The following is a 19,319-nucleotide window of genomic DNA, read 5'->3' on the forward strand; positions in this document are numbered from 1 at the left end:
TAATTGGGAAGAATAAATAGGTCCCATAAGCAACAGCCAAGTTCCTTTGCTAGCCCCCCAAATACTACCATGTTTCCCCAAAAATAAGCCCTAGCGTGATTTTTCAGGATGCTCGTAAAATAACCCCTGCTGCAAACATAAGCCCCAGTTACGATTGTCAGCCAGACATGACTGTTTGAATAAATGTAGATTTTTTTGTGTGCATGAATAAATGAATAAATGTAGATTGTTGGAGCAAAAATTAATATAAGACCCCGTCTTATTGTCGGGGAAACACGGTAGCTCCCTTTCCCTTCTTCCTGCTCCTGGAACACGCTAAGCTCCGTCAGCCCTGAGCTTTTGCACCCGCCGCTTGCCTCACCTGATGGTGCTTTCTCTTGCTCTTCACACTGGTGTCCCTGTGGGCTCCTTTCAAAGCTGTCTTCCAAGGCGGGGAGTCCCCTTCCTGTCCAATTCCCTCAGCAGCCTTCTACACCATCATGTGTTTGTTTCTCTAATTCAGCATCTGGCACAGCACCTGACAGCAGGTACTCAACAGGTATTCACTGACTACAAGACCGAGTGGATCAACGAGCCACAGAAGGGGTGAAAACTTGGCCCTCGGAGAACTTCTGGCTCGCGCTTTAACCCCCCTTTGGATACAAGAATCCCATCGACTGTTTTATGGCACCCACCCAGTGTGACGCCTGGCACTCATCACATGCTCTCTGAATTTCCCTCCTGGGTGAACTAACTTACATTTGATTCTCTCCATCAAGAGGGAGTTCGCTAGTTTTTAAGGTTGGCTTTTTCATCGTCTAACCTTCCCAGCATTTCTGTAGAAAAAAAGGAAGAATGCTTTGAATAGAACTGGGACTCTGGCAGTACTGGGCCAGGCTGTAAACTGTGGGGCTTAAACATTGCCTCCCAGCTCCTAGAACCTGGAGCCCCCTGAGACCTGCACCTGGAGGAAGGGGCTTCATTTGCTTTGGTTAGGAGACTGCCAAAAACCCCAACTGGGGAATGTAACATGCGGCTCCGACAATGTTAAATGTGCAAAGCTGGCTGTTTACATAGCAGAACATTCCATGTCAATAAGGTGAAGGCTGCAACACCTTCAGTGAGCAATCCTCAGCCCATGGGGGCATCTTGCTAACCAGCCTGTGGCCTCAGCCTGGGCCCTCATAGCTAATTAACTCAGAAGGCCCTCCGGAAATCAGGTGCTTTCTACACAGATGGACCTGGGTGTCTTTGTGAGCTTTAGAGCGTGGCCTCCTGACACGTCGTCACCGGGCCAGGGCTGACTCCATACTTATACTTGAGTCCTTGGTGGGGGTGTCCCTTGCCAAGGGTGGGTTCCAACCTCCGCACCATCCCCCTGATCAGGACACACAGCTCAGGCTTGCATGCATCACAGATGAGTTTTAGGAACATTTTCTCGAACTTACTCTGTTTCCTGGCAGTTACCCCAAAGCCGAAAAGGGAGATGATGAAACATCAGGGACAAGGGAAATGAGCAGCAGCTCCTGCTGGTCACCCAGTTACCCAACAGAAATGGACGAAGTGGATGCCGCCACCCTGGCCCCCTAGGGCTCCAACTTCTGAGCTTTTCCTTCTGCAGTAGCTTCTCCTGTTGAATTGTGTCCTTCAATGAACACCCCTCTCTGGTCCCTGCCTATCTGACATCCGCCTCTTCCATCAGACTTGAAGCTTTCTTAGGGCCCACGGTGTCTGTCCCCTAGCTCTCTGTGTGAACCCCGTAGTTCCTTAGCCTCTCACGCCCTGGCTTGTCCCAGGCTGGCTCCACCTCCTCTGGCAGGTCTCCGCTAATGGCACCTCCCTAGAGAGCCCACGCCTCCTGCCACTGACCGCTTGTGGGAAGGACCCTCCCTTCATCACAGTAACCATTTCATTTCCTCCCAGCCATCACCATAACGGACGGCCGCCATATTTACGTCTTTATATCATGGCGCCCCCAGAGAAAGCAAGGTCAATCAGGGCAGGGTTTTGTTGGGTTCTGTGCACGGCTGGACCCAGCACCAGGAAGAAGCCCACTGATGTTTCACTGAATCAGTGATTGAATGAATTCAGAGTCTAACTCCTAGTAGATTCCCAGTAAATGCTTTTTTGAAAAGTTGCCATTGCCACACAGCTCATGCCTTCTGACTATTGGTCCAAACCTCCTTGACTCCTCTGTGTGCATATTGGGGAGAAAACTCCACTTCTGCAAATTTCTGCCCATCTGCCCTCCCCCATCAAGGCAAACTGGCCACTCGGTCTTTTGTAATATTTCCTCTGTACCTTCCCAGGGTGCCCTGCGCATGGCGGTTATTTTCACAAGTTGTCTAAGGAAGCATCTATCTAGTACAGAGTACCTCTTAAATTTAGAAGCGGCCCTGATGTTTTTCATTTGTCTTCAATAACTACAGCAAGCGAGGTTTCTAAATGACTGTCCCCGGGGGGCCGAGTCAGCCCTGACGGGTTGGGGCTATGTAGCCCCAGTCCTAGAGACTGGCCTGCGCTCTGCTCCAATGCCAGCTGCATGAGTCTGGGCAAGCCCTGCTCTGTCATCTCTGTGAGGTGGGGGGTCAGCCAGGCCTCTCAGAAGCAGCCCCAGCGTGGTCACCCGGCATCCCTAGCCCAAGCAGGCAATTCCCACACAGCTTGCCTGAACTCGACATTCCAACAGCTTCTACCTCTGCCTCCAACAAGCCCTAGGCCCCAGGTGCCTGGGCGTTCCTGCTTGAGCGCCACAGGCGATGAATAGGGAGCTACATAGTATTAATGTTTGTTTCTTTTAATTTTCAACCCATCAGAAAGTTGAAATATTACAATGCACATATGCCCTTCAGCTAAATTCACCAAATATCAACATGTTGCTGCCTTTGCTTCCTGTCTGTCTCATTTTCTCTCTTTCTCTGTTTCTCTGTTTATTTATATTTCATATATCTCTTTTCATTTTAATGAACCATTTAAAGGTTGTAGACATTATGACACCTGACCACCAAATCCATCAGCGTGGATCTCCTAAGACCTAGCACATTCTCCCACAATAAGGACGTCATTGTCCTACCCAAGAAAATGAACATGGATGCCATAGCATCCAATATGCAGTTCATATATTTGAATACCACTCCCATCACCCCAATAATGTTCTCCCTAGTCCTTGTCCCTTGATCCAGGATCCAGTCAAACATTATGCATTGCATCCAGCTGCCATATTTTCTTAGTCCACTTTAACCTACAACTTATTTTTCAAAACCTCTCTAGTTTCTTATGGTTGTAGCACAGCCAAGGGGCACCATGACTCCCAGGAAGGCTGGTGGGCAGCTGCTTTCTATAGAGGGGCTTTGAGACCCACTATTTAAGCGTCTGCCCATTAAAACCTAGTCTGCGGCTGAGCCGGGGCCAGGAGCTCTGCAGTGGGGTTTATTTGGCAGTGATATGAGGAAGCAGTCATAATTGGAAAACTAAGAAAAGGGGTGCTCGCAGCTCTGAGCCACAGCCTCCTTGGACCCAGTAAGCTCCAGGGACCATGGGAGCAGCCCCACAGACTCCCCTGCCTTTTAATTAGAGACAAAGGTCCCAGACTCTGAAAGCCTCAGTGCGGCCTGGACGTTTCAAACCAAACTGCTTATATTCCCATGCACGTTGCAAAAAAAAAAAAAAAAAAAAAAAAAAGAATAATGCCGCTGTCTTCCCTGTCCTTACAGTGAGAAGCCTGCTCAGAGTGGCTACTGAAAACAGGAACCAGCCCCTGTGCGAGGCCTGTGCCTCCCTCGCTTCTAGCAGAGGAAGTGTGCGGCTGGTTTAGCAACTGCTGCTCTTCTCGATAGCATGGGCTTGTCTACACCCGCCGGAGGCCCAGCCGCCTGCTCACTCTGCAGAAGCAGCAGCAGCTGATAGAGAGGCCGTGATGGTGCTCCTGGCAGCCTCTCCTCAGCTACTCCCAGGGGAGACCATGTCCAGCCTTTGAAGGTATCTTGGGGGACAAGGCAGGGGCTGGGTGGGGAGAGACAACAGCACCCGTCAGACACAGAGCTGGCAGGCGGTGACTTTCTGGAGGCAGAGACACTATCTGTGAAGACAGGCAGGGCAGTGTCTCCAGAGAATCCAGCATCTAACACAGGGCCCAGCACGCTGCAACTGCTCAGTGAATGTCTGGTGCATAATTATACAGCAAAGAGCGCTGGGGAGCTGGGGCCGGGCACTTCCCTGCCAGAGGACACTTTGCAGCCACAGTACAGTGTGGCACATCGCAGGCTTCTTGTTAAGGACAACTGCTGCTTGCTCTCAGGCTGTCTAGCAGAGTGACCTTGGGTGAGTCATTGAAACCTCTGTAGGCCTTCATTTTCTCCTCCGTAAAGTAGGGATACTGGGACCCAGTTCTCACAGGGATTGGGCAGATTGTATGAGTGAACATATGCAAAGTGCCCAGACCAGTTCCAGACACGTAGGAGGTGCTCAGTTCATGCTCTCAGCATGGAGTCATGACACCTGACGGTGCATGGAGCCCAGAGAGGCTGGCCCATCACAGCAGTGCTTCTAGGAGTTTGGCTGTGTGGGTCTTCTTTGGGAAAATGCCAACAATATAAGTAATAAAAATCAAAGTAGGTGGTGTGTGTATCGGGCAGGGGTAGGATTAGTAGAAATTTCCGAGAACTAGAATTCTAGAGGAGATGAGGCACATGCCACATTCTTTTATGTTCCTAGGTGTCCAGAGAGCCTGGTGTCAGGGAAATGACTGGGGGCTTGGGCCTCAGTATGTCCTGAATTGGGGCTGTGCATACAGGTTGGAAGGGATGGCGTCAGCCATGCCAAGTGCCCGGGTAGGGGCATCATATGAAAAGGTATTTCCCTGTAATCCTCAGAACAATTCTGCAAGGTTCCAATTATTATTTGCTTCTGTTGACAAATAAGATCATGAGGCTCAGAGAGGTTAGGCAATTCATCCAAGTCACACAGCAGTGGAAAGCTCTAAGGGCTGAGGTGCAGGTGGGGAGAGCCACAGTGAGAGCAAGTGTGCGAAGGACAAAAGTGTGTCTTCATTGTGGGAGACATACACCCCGCGTTCTGCAAATTGCCATTCTGTGATTTGCTACGAGATGTTGAGCCTCGAGTCTATGTAATCCTGGCTGTGGTGCTTTGAAAATGGGGGAGGTGAGCTCAGATCAAAGTTCTGGCAAAATCTTTTGCAATCAATGTGCTCCGGTTAGGAGAACGCTATTCAAGAGTACTTAATATGTTCTGAAAAGTGGACTACTAATAATAACATAAAAAAACCTATGAAGTAGACAGACTGAAATCTCTTTAGACTCCTGCATCTCACACTGATCTAGAATCAGGGTAGCAAGACAGTGACTTAATCGGTGACACCTGGGCCGGCATTCCGGGTCGGCCGCCAGAGAGCTGTGTGACTCTGGGCCAGTCACTCTGCCTCTTTGAGTGCTAGTTTCCTCCTCTTAAAAAAAGAAGACCTGCTTCCTTGTGTGTTTGTAAGAAAATTAAATTGCAAACAACATGAAGGAGATGTTAAATACTAAATAGCTGCTATTAACATCATCCCTAACCCAGACCATTAAAGTACCTCAAGTTACTTGGGTATCTCTAGGCAGAGGACGGCAACAGGTAGGGTTAAATGGACCAAACAACTTAGCTGATGATCTGAACACTCCTTCTTAATTTTTCTAAGTGCTTATGTCTACTTGTTCCTCCACCTGATATAGAAAATGAAGCAGACATGGGTTAGGTTTGCATTGCAGCAAACTGAAATCATTTTCCTAATGCAGAAGAAAAAAAATGTCCCCACTCTGAGTTTCCAGAGCTGGTAATATATTTTCAAGGGGAGCGTGCTTCTTAAAGACTTAGAAATTATTCATTCTGGTAAACCCCAGCCAGCTTCCTGCATTCATAGATGCTGTTGGTTTTTAATTATTCATTTCACATTCAGCAAGAATGTATGTCCCCCAGCTCTGAGGAGCTTAAAATTCTCATTAAGGATTTCCAGCATGTCAGGCTAGACCATTTGGTTCTTGTCAGCAACCTGAGGGCCCTGTTACTATTTTAGTCCATCCCTCCATCCATCCATCCATCTGCCCATCCATCCCTCCATCCATCTCTCCCTTCCCTTAATAAATATGCATCGAGGTCACAGCATGTGACAGGTTTCCTCCCTCCCTCTCCTCCCCAAGAGTTCCAAAGGAAGTAAGAACATCGGGTCTAAACCACTTCCTCCCATCTGAGAACCACCAGGGGAGGGGGCTTATTTCATTACGAGAACTTGAGCTACAGATAGAGACTGTGGGGCCTCAAAGGCTTGGTGGCTCACTTTTGTTGTCAGACAGCTTTGCAAAGTCACACTTCCCTCCTTGGCACCCTCCGGGCAACTAGGACCATGGCGGGAGGACTTGGGGTTTTGACCGAGGTGGGAGAAGCTGGGGAAACTCCAAGGGCTTCAGGAGAAAGTGGGGATTGTCCTCCTTATTGTCATTAGGGGAAAATGGCCACCCTGAGAGGGTCAGGCTGGCCCTGAAAGTGTAAACACCATGCCAGGCACTTTATACACAATATGTTCTGCCACTCAACCGAATTAAGTGAGCATTTACTATGTGCCAGGTGCCTCCTAGGTCGTGATTTTCCATTGAGGAATATAATAGCATGAGCTGTGTTCTCAGGAAGTCTACAACCTGGGGTTTGTAAACATTTAAAGAAAGAAACAAATACAGTGTGCTGTGTGCCACAAGGGAGCAAACAGACCCGGCACAGAGAGCAGAGGGGAACCAGCTCAGGAAGTGAAGCCTGCTCAATTTCATTCTCACATTAACCCCGGGATGTGAGAAGTAGCCATGCTCCTTCCCAATTTACAGATGTGCCATCACACCCCTCCCCTGCCATCCCACACCCTCCAAGTCACATGGACAGTCAGCTTAAAACTCACGTCCTCTGAATACAAAGCCGATCACCTGGACTGTCAGGAACCAATTCCCCATTTACTACTGTATCAATACACCGATCGGTCCATCCACTGAACACCTGTTATGTACATGACCCTCCAGCACTCACAAAAGCAGCACCATGAGCTTGTCATACTAAAAGACACAGTCAGCTTTACACGATTCTCTGTCCAATTCCTATGCCTGAGAGCACAGTAGTTAAGGGCCGGCCGGGCTCTGGAAACAGACGCCTGGATTCAAATCCTGCTTCTGCCTCCGACCAGCTGGGTGACCCCGGACAAGTTATGTAAATGTTCGGGGCTTGGTTTCCTGTTATTCAAAATGCATAATGATAGCTGGCGATGCATCTCTGCTAGGCACACTGATTCTGCAGTTTTCCTCTACTGCTTTTCATTTCTTTATGGAGCACCTACCACATTCTAGCCGGGAGTAAAACTGAGCCTATCTGTCTTCACAAGCCCTTAGTCACTCATCAGGGGATGGCACAATGCTTGTTAACATCACAATCTACTTCGAGGCAAAGCAGGCGGCCTTCTGAGGAGGGAAGGAGGGGCCGGTGGGCTGAATAAAGAGTAGCCCAGCTGTCCTCACCCCTGGCATCTGTGTGTTATGACAAGTAACTCACAGTGAGGGGTGAGGACCATTCCCCAGCACGAGGGTCAGTGTATGCAAATACAGTTATTAGGCAAAGCACTGATTTCGGTCTTGCTCCATAACCTTATGAGCTACACTGGTGATTCATGGATGTAAATAAAAAGCAAAAGTGAGTCTTGCTGGGAAATGTGATGTAATAAAGAAATCACTAACTTGACAATCCCTGGGCCCAGGTGCCCAGACAGCCCTTAGCGTCTCCATGCAATGCTCCATCCATCTCCTTCTAAGGAAACCTGCATTGCCAAAGATCCACGTTTCAGATGAAAAGAAAAAGCTGACTTCGAATTCACTGTTTTCTCATTCTGTGTAATGGCGCATCTGTGTAGTCTAATATCAACATAGGTGTCTTCACTGCTGTTTTTTCATTGTCAGTGTTCACGAGGATAGTCAGTCAGCTCTGGATGAAATAGGAGTGCAGCGCCTGGCCGGGGGCCCAACCCCATTTACAGCAGGGGTTTGGGCAAAAAATGTGTTCAGGGTCCAACAGACTTAGGCAGGTGGCACCATATCCCACCAGCCCTCTGTGTATTGGGGGAATAATTGAGGGTGTGTGAAAAGTTGATCTAGGAAAGAAAGAAATGGGGAGATTTTTACTTCTGATTTCAACGAGATAGTAAAGGCAGACAGCATTTCACAGAACTCTTGCCAGGTCTGGGGCACGTTTACTGTCAGCACGGGGAGAAGCCACAGCCATGGGCCATGGGAGGGAAGCCCCCTTCTGTGCTCATCCTGTGACACCTGCTGTCTAATCCTCACTTGGGAAAACCCAGCAAGGCAGATACTGGATGTCCATTTTTAAAATAAAAACAAACAAAAAAACAATGCAAAGAAGTTTAGTGACTTAATAAGGGGCGAAACTGAAATGTACCCCAGCACCAGCTGGCCCCAAATCTGGCTTGTTCCTATGATATCCTAAAAAGACCATAAAATGTTTTAGAGGGTGCTTCCATCAAAGCCGAGTCTCCCTGTCAGCCTGAAGGTATATGTGAGATCTCCTCTGGGAAGCCACAGGTAGAAGATGTCAGTCAGGACACAGGCTCGCGGACACACGGGTCAGGCCCCACAGCCAAGCTGACCAATGGGCAATGGCTCTCTCGTGATGGACACACCTACAGAGCGCTTGTCCAAACTTACTGAGTGACCTTGAGCAGGTTGCTTGCCCTCTCTGAGCCTTTTCTTTGTACTACGAGGGCATTGAATTGCTATTTTTCAGTTGGTGATTTATGATATCTAGGACTGGGGCATTGTTTCAGGCGGCATAGCAAGGCAAGAGTGTTGACACCCCCCCAACCCCAACCAGGGCCTTGCTTGTTTCTATTTTATGTATTGAGCTTCTGGGGAAACTTCCTTAAAACAGCTTTCAAACCAGCAGGAGGTTTGAAATCTCCTGGATGACAGGATCCCCAGGTCCCCTCCACGTGGCCCTTAGTTAGAGCCTCTGACTTTGAGTCAGGCCGGAGGAGAAGGCGGGTGCGGCGGTGTACCTTTCAGAGCTGGCTGCCTGCGCGCCATCCGTCTTGCCCTGGTCGTGCCCCGGGGGCCATAGCTGTACCCCAGGGAAAAAAGAACAAGGTGGGGTTGCGGGGTGGGGGGCAGGCCTGCGGCTGCACCTGCCCCAAGAGGAGAGCAGGGGACAATGTGGGTCACAGACGCACCTGTCGAGCGAGGTCAGGATGTGGTGGGGTGCCCCGGAAATGCTGCGAGATCCTTGGCATGGAAACCAACCAATGCTAAGCCCCCATCCCAGCTCTTACTGTGCCCTGAGTGCAGTGTCAGACCACAGGCAGCACTGGGCAAGTCCCAAGTCAACTGGGCGGGGATCAGGTATCAGTCACGGCACAGGAATAGCTGAGTCCAAAGGCTCATAGCCATCGTCCGGCCCAACCTTTCCCCACATATCTGAGGACCCTGAGGCCCAAGCAGAGGAAGGACCTACGCAACTTGCACAGTGAGTAAGCTGGCCATCCAACCCCCCAAGGAATCCAGCTTTGGTAAAGTGTTTGCTAGCCTATCTCACTAATCTTTTCTCCGTTTTTTATATCATCTGTAATTTAATCCTCAGAATAACCCCGCCGGGCGTGTATTTGTATCTCAAATGTATGGATTTGAAAATGGAGGCTCAGAGAAGCGTAGTAACTTGTCACAGGACACACAGCCGGCGAATAAACCTGAACTCAGGCTTGCCTGCTTTGAAAACCCCCTTTCAAAGCTCCAGTATTTGTTCCAAGTTCTGCTTCTGATTGTAAAAGCAATCCATGCATGTGGGAGAAAACCTGGAGATTTTAGAAAGATGTAAAGAAGAAATCGATAAACTCACCTATAAAATCACTACCCAGAGAGAAAGCCCTTGGAGACACCTCAGAAATAATTTCCTTTAATAGTTTCCTACATTTGTGCATGTACATGTTCAAGTTTTATAAAATCAGGATGGTTTTTCTGTTTTCCCCTCAGAGCATTCACAGTTCTTTAAAATAACGCTATGAAAGGCTCAGAAACATCCCATATGATTCATTCCTGCCCTTTTGACTACACCAGGCCACCTAAGAGTGACCGTGACAGCTGAAACCTAGCAGGCCTTCACTGGCCTCTCTCTGCTATCTCCTCTCCTCCCCGCAGCAGGATGCCCCCACCTGGGCTTCCAAGCGTTGCCACCTGACATCCAAGAGACCCCTCGGGACCTTTGTGTCCCTTGTACTACAGTTTTACCCAATCGTTTACAGTCCCGAAGTTTGCTTTGATGATTTTTAAAAGTCACTTTTCTGTTGCATTCTTAGACTAGGCCGGAGGGCCGGAAAGCAGGACAGCATTTCAGGGAGGCTGGGAGCATAGGTGTTGGAGTCAGGCAGACCCGGGTTGAACCCCAATAACCTTGGACAAGTGACCTAATGTATCTCACCTACAAAGGGGAGCTGTTGTGAGCAAGCCAGGGTGAAGCGCTTAGCCCAGTGCCCGGCACAGAGGAAGGGCTGATTAACCGTGATGGGGGGGGGGGAGGTGATTCTGGTAGTTACTGCTGCTGTTGGGGTTCTGATACGGTGGATGTGTGGTCCCCCACTTGCGGCATCATGCTCACACACATTAGAAGCAGGCCATGTGAAGGGCCTCAGAGCTGTCACACTTTGTGGAAGAAATCCTAAGACCACAGGGAAGATTATGTCCCTACGTAGGTTTTCACATCCCCACCGTCGCCAAGGTTTTCCACCAGCTCCTAGTTTTACTGCAGAGTCCAGATCTGCCTTCCCATGGTTGGGGCCCCCAAGCTCTCTCCCCCTTTGCATACTACAAAGGGGTTCAGGGTACCTTCCGTTCCAACAGCAAGGCCTGGCTTTTAGACGCGCAGAGTGGATCAGGCACACAGAGCTGTCCCGAGATGCTGCCAGGGAATGGAAGGCTCGGAGAAGCCTGACCCTGTGTTTACAAGCTCACGCAGAGCGCATGATGAAAGGATCCCTGATCTGGTCCAACAGAAACCTAGCTGGTCAAGGCACATCCCACATTCCTGACGGCAGCTCCCTGCAGGCGTGTGACCTTTCTGTGACATGTGTCTGCTCAAATGGTGGCCACCCACTCACTGACCAGGGTTCCTGGGTGATCTTTCTTCCTCCCTGCGGAGAGAGCGCATTGTGGGCCTGGGGGAAGGACGTGGGTTCCGAAGTCAGGAGAGGTAGGTTCCCCTTCCCCGACCCTTCGTCCCTGCTTGGTGGGTTTCCAGGTTTGGGAGCATGGGCCAGGAAGCTAACCGGTCCACCTCCACCCTGAGCAGGTGAAAGAGAAACCTCTGTCTCCAGCGGTGCTGGGAGATAACACGCAATGGTGTCTGCTAATCGCCCACCAGGGGGTGGGCACAGAGCACCCACAGCCTGCCACCGCCCTCACCCTGAAGAACACAAAGACGAGGTTTGCCTTCTGTCTGACGGGACTGCATCAGAAAGCGGATGGCTCTTTTCTCTTACTAATAATAATTTTCCAAAAAGCCATTGAGTCTTGATAGCAGGAATGAAAAGGCGTTAAGTGGCTCTCTCTTCAGAGATCATCTTTTCAGCTCATCTCATTTTTCAGGAGAGTAAACTGAGGCCCAAAGAAGAAACCATGGGTCCAACAACTGGGGAGGACTGGGGGCGGGGATACAAGGCCAATACCAGCCCGATCCTTTGACGTCACAAAGAAAAGGGAGAAAAAAAATCAAGACTTTTTAGCGCCAAAGTTAATTAACTCATTTCTCTTTTGCCCTTATTGTTCCTAGAAGAAATTATGTCTCATACCCCCTCTCCCACCTCCAGCCGCTGCATAAAACTGTCACAGATTAAATCAAATTGTTCAGCCATTTCGCTAGGGAGATTTCCAGCTCGCGTTCTCTGGGGCATTTTTCACTCTTCTCAAATAAAAGCCTCTTTCGGATAAGTTAACTCCTTCCTGGAGACTATAGGAAGCCGGTGAGCAGACTACTCAGGGGCTGTTGAGCCCTGATGGGTTTTTTTTTCTGAGCAGTCCAGGATGTGATGGGCTTGGAGCCCAGCCCCAGCCCCTGCTCTCGGCACCTGCACACCAACCTGCCAGGCAGAGACAGGGGGAGCGCGTGTGTCAGAGCCGAAGAACCCACACGCCTAGGACCCACTCCGCCTTGCTCCTCTCGAGACTCTGGGTATGTTTCTTGTCTTGGATGGTGCTCAGTTGTCCCACCTGAAAAAAACGCGAATTTCAAGTCTTTTTTTTTTTTTTTGCTGTACTGGATTCCATGCATCTCCCCCAAAATAGCACACGGATGCTTGAGAAGAATTTCGAAGTTGTTGGGGAGAAGGGGGCCTTAGAATTCACTCTGATAGATAACACAGGTTTTTCCTGAGGAGCTGTCTGGAGTTGTGATGAAAAGGAAGGAAAGAGACAGACATGGCAGCCAGAGGCTGCTGCCTGGAAGTGACTCAGAGGAAGGGATGGAGAGGGAGGGAAGCAAAGACAGGTTGCAGGGGAGGGGCGCCTGGGATGTCTGGAGGGGTGGGCGCTCTGGGGGCAGGTTAAAGGCACAACCCCTGGTGTTTGGCACCGAGTGTCAGGCCTCAGGAAACAGAATGGCATTGGCAGGAGAGTGGGGTGACAGTGCAGTGTGCTGCGGTGAGGGAACACTTGAGAGAGTGAGAGACGGGAGAAGGCCAGCACACAGGGTTAGGCGTGATCTCCGCATGGGACACCTTCCAGGGCCTCTCCTCAGCCTGTCCTGAGCGCTTTCTCCAGGAGCCCGAGGGCCTTGGTGATGACAGACAGGGAGGCTGAGGGATGGGGCTGCCTGGTAGGCTCCAGGGAGGCACTGGGAGCAGGACCGAGGTGGCAGAGGGAGGCCTCCACGGGACTTCTGTGCACACACGGGCCAGCCGCCAGCTCCTTCCCTGGACGCGTCTCTGGTGGGGTGCACGCATTCCCTGTCAGGTGGGTGGGATCACGTGGGCCTGCCTATCTCCAGGTGCAGCGCAGGGCCCAGTACTGGAGACTCTAGGGAAACGTCTGCTGAACTGCAGGCAATAAGGCTTCTGGTCATTCGGCCAGGCATGGTTTTTCAAGCACTTTTGAAGGAGCATGTTTTCTTCACAGCATACACCAGGGTAGGGTCCCAAGACAAAAAGCACTGGTCCCTGCCCCTGGGTCCAGGTGATGCTGTTCAAACCTGCCTGGCCTGCAGGAAGGACCCTGCCAAGGTCAGAGGCGCCCCCCTTCATTGTATCTGGGGCAGGGTAGGCAAGACGGAGAAAGAAGGGCCCGAGCCTTGAATTTTTAGGGACTTACCCTTACACCACCCCTTTCCCTGCCCCCAGCACCCCCCCCACACACACACACACCCTGTTGTTTCCTGGCACGAAGACCAACAACATCAGAATAAGAAGAGATTCTTAACTTTTAACATGAGGCCCGTCTCAGCCACACCTTTTATGGTGCATTATGAATTCATAGTTTTTGCAAGTCTTGTAATTATCTTGGGAGCAGCACAATTATATTATATTATATTAGTTTGGGTTATAAGTGATAAACGGTTCATGTAAATATTTAAAATATATTAACTTTCAAAAACCATTCATTTTGGTTTTCCTTGTTTCCTGATCTATGAGGTATCCCACTTCCTCCTCACCCCCATCTCTTCCCAGCATTAGGAGGTGGTGCAGACCTGCCTTGAACTGTGAAAGGCCTTGCTCTGAAGGTACTGAGCTCAGAGGAAGGACTGAAGGCTAGGGTGGGGTTGGATGGCTGACTTTTGGACCCTTTCACACCCCTAAGGCCTTGATCCTTAACTACAGGCAAAGAACGGGGTGGAGCTAGAGTGTTCAGCTGGTCCTCCTCGGGCCTCAGGCATCCTGAGGGGGACACTTTTATTCTGCAAGCATCTAAGTCCCTTTCTAAAACGAGGGCCCAGAATTTCAATGCGTATCATTAGGAACAATCAGAAAATACCGTGTAAATGGCAATAACTAACATGGGTTTTCTGCTGGGCCATGTTCTTAAGGGCTTCACATGATTTATCTGTTAGTTTTATAGCCACAACCAAGTGTTGTTTTATTATGATTCCCCAAAACACGCAGGAGAAGGTCAATAACTTGCCCAAGGTCACCTAGCTTATACGGGCAGAGCCAGAATCTGAATCATTACGGAACAAACCAGAGACCTAGCATCCGCAGTTCAAATCCCAGCTCTACAGTCACACGCTGTGTGACCTTAGATAAGTGTCCCACCCCCTCTGAGACTCAGTTTCTTGACTGCAAAATGGGGTTAGGATGCAGGGACTTTACAATAATCAAAAGTGTGCCATCAAATCTATACAACGGAATATTCCTCAGCCATAAAAAGGAAGGAACTCTTGCCATTTGTGACAACAAGGATGGCCCTGAGGACATGATGCTAAGTGAAATAAGTCAGACTGAGAAAGACAAATTCCATATGATCTCACCTACATGTCGGATCTAAGGAACAAAATAAACGAAGAAACAAACCGAAATAGGCTCATCATAGATGCAGAGAACAAACTGATGTTTGCCAGGTGGGAAGGGGTTGAGAGGGTGGGTGAAAAACATTAAGGGATTAAGAAGTACAAATTGGCAGTGACAAAATAGTCATGGGGTGTAAAGTACAGCATAGGGAATCGAGTCAGTAGTATTGTAATAACTGCATGTATATATGGCGTCGGATTGGGCACTGGACTTATCAGGGGGATCACTTCGTCAAGTATATAAGCGTCTAATCCCTATGCTGTACACCTGAAACTAATAGATAGTGTATGTCAACTGCAACTGAAAAATTTTTACAAAATGTGCCCGCAGATGTGAAAGTGTAGGAGCAGCCTGTGAGGATGTAGCGAATACATGATTTTGTCATGCGTTTTCCTCTCACCATTTGTTAGAGTGGGTTGAGAAACTCAAATGGAAGAGAGAAAGTTGAGAGAGACAGTCTCCTCCTGAGGCCCCTTGGTTTGTAAGGCAGCCCCCGAGTGCAGTGCCCTGAACCCAGGTGCACTGGTGTCCAGGGCCAGGGTTCAGGGGGCGGAGAGACCCCGCTGCCACGTGACACTCTCCACCTCCCACACAAACACTGCAGGGTGCCTTTCTGCCACCCAGGGTGCAAGGAGTGGAAACTTTCACCACCAACAGCACTTGCTAGCAACTTCCCTCTCTGTGGTTTTTTTCTCTGTCATTCCCTTGATAAAAGAACTCACGCTGTGCAAATGTAATCAACATTCGTGAATCTCACCGTCACCTAAAAACAGCCGCCTTTCAAGAAGCGAGCTGCCTGAAAAAAGATGCACGATGTACTCTAAACTGGGTCACTCTCCACCCAGAGGGCTGGGCGCGTGGCTGACTCTCTGTCTACCCCTGTGCCACAGGCTTCGAGCGTCTCCGACAGCCCGGGGAGAGAGAGAAATGGGAAACAGCATACGATCCACCTCAGCGCCTCCAGAGAGGCCTGTGCCCTGCCCAGACGGTAAGTCTGACTTCTTTGGTGCGATGCTTAACTCTATCCCACGAGAGTCCGGGACAAAGATGGGACGATGGGGGAAGTTGGTCGTAGTCCAAACAGGGTAATGGGTCCACAGGGGCCCTGTCGCCTTCACTTTGCTTGTAGTTAACAGTTTCATAATTAAATGTTTAAAAAGATTGAGCGGTGGCACCCCGGAAGGATGTTGATTTGGTGGCCTTTTTGTGATGGATCTTACAAGAAGGCTGGTTCAATCCCTTTATTTTATAGGTGGGGAAAACTGAGGCCCACAAAGGAATCTAAATTTGTCTCATGAGCTCTTTGTACAGTCCTCTGTCCAACCCAGGCCAGGCTCTTGCGTATCATCCCCTGCCAGCCCAGGCGACCATGCTATCACGGGCATAATAATATTGGGGTATATAACACGCATTATCGAAGCTCTGCTAGTGCTTTTTCGGTGTAACTTGACAAAGTTAGATGCCAGCTCTAAGAAACCCTCCTGAAAATGATGGAACTCTTGGGTTCCATTGGTAGGGTCACAGAGGCCAGTCGTTCTAGGGCAGCGGTTCTCAACCTTCCTGACGCCGCGACCCCTTAATACAGTTCCTCATGTGGTGGTGACCCCCAACCATAAAATTATTTTCGTTGCTACTCTATAACTGTAATCTTGCTACTGTTATGAATCGTCATGTAAGTATCTTTTTGTTTTCTGATGGTCTTAGGCGACCCCTGTGAAAGGGTCGTTCGACCCCCAAAGGGGTCGCGACCCACAGGTGGAGAACCGCTGTTCTGTTCTAGGGGGAGGTCACAACATCACAGGTTAATCACTGATGGCCAGAGTCAGCTTTTCCCAGTGATGTCAGGTTGAGCCAGGCGCCCAAAGCTACAGTCCTTCAGGGGCTGGGCAGAGAGCCGGAAGAGGACACCAGCTGGCAGCAAGCAAAGCCTGACCGTAAAACCCGCCGCTCTCGGGTTCAGCGGTGCCTGTGGCTCCTGACACCCCGGCCTTTATTTCCTGGCGTCTAACACACCGTGCGGTTCCTGTGGAGAGCTGGGAAGGGTATGGTCAGGCGTGTCCTCAGGAGGAGTCAAGGGCGAGCTTGGGACCCTTCTGCCTCCCCGCTGACATCACAGCTCTCGGGGCCTGGCTTCCCTCTCTTGACAGGTGACCACACCTGACTCCCCGTCCTCCCTTGCATCACTGTACTGGGCAAAGTTCACAGGTCCGACGTCCTCTACAATGTCTGGCGAGCCACAGCTCAACACGAGAGCGGACAGTCGAGCTGCTGCCCGGCCTCCCTCTACCTCTTATTCCACGACTCCTCGGGCCCCTTCAAAAGGCAGCCTTCTCTCTTCTGCCAAAATGGAGACACCCAGGTTATGCAGGATCCCGTGGCCCTTCAGAGGCCCTCGAGGGAGCGTGCAGAGCCCCTGCTGCTCTGTCCCCACTCAAGTCAGATGCAGGGCACGTTTAGTGGCTCTCCTTCCTAGCCCAGTCACTGTCCTCCCCAAACCGAAGAGGGGAAAAAGAGAACGGTCCCTGGGACAAAGGAGATGGAAACTTGTGATGAAGTGAGGCAGAGTGTGTGCACAGGGGGCCCTGGGAATCGAGAGCCTCTCGCCTCCCATGCAAAGTGCAGGGCTGTATGCAGCTGTGCAGTTCTTCCGTGCCTGCTACCGCTGGGGCCCCATCTCCCACCTTCTCCAAACCGGCTCACATCATAGCTTTCTCCCCGAGTCATGGCCACTTCTAGAAAACTGACACTGTAATATCGAGAGCCCAGGCCGGCCTAGGAGGCCCCCGCCCACCGAATCCATCTTGTATTGTCACCTCTCACACTGGGGCAAAGAGGGTGGCATGCTTGAGCAAACCCCATGAAAACATGGGCCTCCAAGGACTTGCTCATTTGCCTTTATTTTTTTTAATGCAAATCGTCATGAAATAAGTTTCTCTTTTTCCACTGTGTGGGTGGGGGGGTCACCTCGGAAAAGGAGGTAGAGGGGTCTCCCCACCCCGCCGCCCCCTGGTTAGAGAATTCCCCAGGTCGTACCCAGTTTGTGATCCAGGCAACCACATCAAGCGCCGGCGGGTGGCTTTTCCATCCCCCACCCCTGACAAGCTTCCCTTGTGATCAGTCCTAACGATTTCCTCTTTTCTGTGACACCTACTAGAATAAGGGAGAAGGTGGTGCAGCTGGTGCATTAATTATTCTTTACCACACTAAGCTAGGGGCTTGGGGTTTCATGGAACAAGCATCTACTCAGCTAACACGCAGGCCTACTCATTTGGTTAGTCCCAGATGCCTGGAGGTGCAGCAGGGGACAGACTGATGGCTTCAGGCCATCATGCAATCAGAGTTTCCTCTGACGTTAGCCTGAGTGGTGGAGAGTTAAGCCCCAAAGGCCACAGGCCCTGCATGGGGATCAGCAGGAGACCAACCTGCACGGGGATCAGCAGGAGACCAACCTGTGGACATCTACAACAGACAAACAAGTTTTCTGAGCTTTCAGGAGCTCGCTTTTCCCCCAACCAGGACTGTGAATGCCTTCGACTATGAATTCGCCACTCTGTGTTCTCCCTAACTAAGCTTTTCAGAACATTCTTGACTCGTCTAGTTCCCAGAGACTAGTCCCACAAAACCCACAGCGGTAGCAGGACTTAAGGAAACAGAGCAGGTCTCAGTGTTAATGACCTTGTCGAGTTTCTGATATTGTCCCTGGAAGCTGTGTGATCTTAGGTAAGTCACTTAGCCTCCCACGAGGGGGGACTCAGTTCTCGGATGGAAACCAACCCCCCCTTCTCAGCCATCGCACAGCGCAGAGGAGCTACCTGATAAATGTGGGTGGGAATCACTGCTTTTGGAACTCCATTTAGGGTTATCCGATTGCACGAGGCTATGTCTAAATGGCCATTCCTTTAAAAAGTTTTCAAGTGGAAGAATTGGGGACCCCATGACTTCTTTTTGACACGCCTGAAATATTGGGTTGTCGGAAAAGTCAGGACGCATTTTTGCAATGAAAAACATAGGAAAATATGCGTCATGACTTTTCCGACAACCCAATAGCTCATTGTCCTTATACGTATTGCAGACTCCAGCTCTGTGCCAGACACGGGCGGCACAGATGTGAACGAGGCCTGGGTAGCCGTGGAACAGCACATTCCCACCTTAAAAAGAGAATTCAGTCACGCTGCTGTGATCTTTCCCCCCTGTTCATTTCTTCCCTTCTTATCGCCCTGACCTAAAGTGAGAACTCACCGACAGGGGTGGAAATGCAAACCCAGGCGCAGTTCAGACCCCTTTCTGCACAAGGATGGAAACAATGCTAAGCAGGGCATTTACATAGCATCAAGGGCGCTGCCCTGGTGGAAAAAAGGGGTGGGTGGAGCTCTGGAGAGGAAGGAGGGGGCAGGAAGTCTCAGACCTGCCATGGTACTTCTCAGTGAGTGGTTCTCAGATCCCCTGAGAAGCCCTCAAAATGCAGATTCCTGGGCCCCACCCCAGAGCTGCCAATCAAAATGCAGGGATGGCGGGCCAGAGCAGCACACCTAATTTCTTATAAGCCCTCTGGGGTATCTTCAGACCCCTGAAGCTTGCAGACCACAGACCTAGCTTGTAGTCCTGCTCCTATACTAACACATGAGAGAGGAGAGACCTCAGTTTGTCCCTTGGGTGTCTCCCTGTTCTCGTCTGTAAAACAGGGATGGGTAGAGTTGCTTGGTGCCTATAGTGTGCCAGACACGATTCCAAGTGCTTTACACACATCACGTCTTAATTCTCACCA

At 50.3% G+C, this 19,319-nt stretch overlaps 2 protein-coding genes across 2 annotated transcripts in view; one reads left to right on the forward strand and one right to left on the reverse strand.

Annotated features, from left to right (window-relative positions):
- The window catches only part of TG (thyroglobulin), a 256,235-nt gene that overhangs the window by 60,078 nt on the left and 176,838 nt on the right, over positions 1–19,319 (reverse strand). The gene's annotated exons all lie outside the window — the stretch shown is intronic.
- The window catches only part of SLA (Src like adaptor), a 29,111-nt gene continuing 25,060 nt past the window's right edge, over positions 15,269–19,319 (forward strand). The window contains exon 1 of the mRNA XM_019651271.1: positions 15,269–15,542. Within this exon, the coding sequence (XP_019506816.1) occupies positions 15,368–15,542 (175 nt within the window). The 5' untranslated portion in view covers positions 15,269–15,367. The remainder of the gene's footprint in view (positions 15,543–19,319) is intronic.

This window comes from Hipposideros armiger, unplaced genomic scaffold (genome assembly GCF_001890085.2).
Source record: "Hipposideros armiger isolate ML-2016 unplaced genomic scaffold, ASM189008v1 scaffold_157, whole genome shotgun sequence".
NCBI classification, from domain to species: domain Eukaryota; kingdom Metazoa; phylum Chordata; class Mammalia; order Chiroptera; family Hipposideridae; genus Hipposideros; species Hipposideros armiger.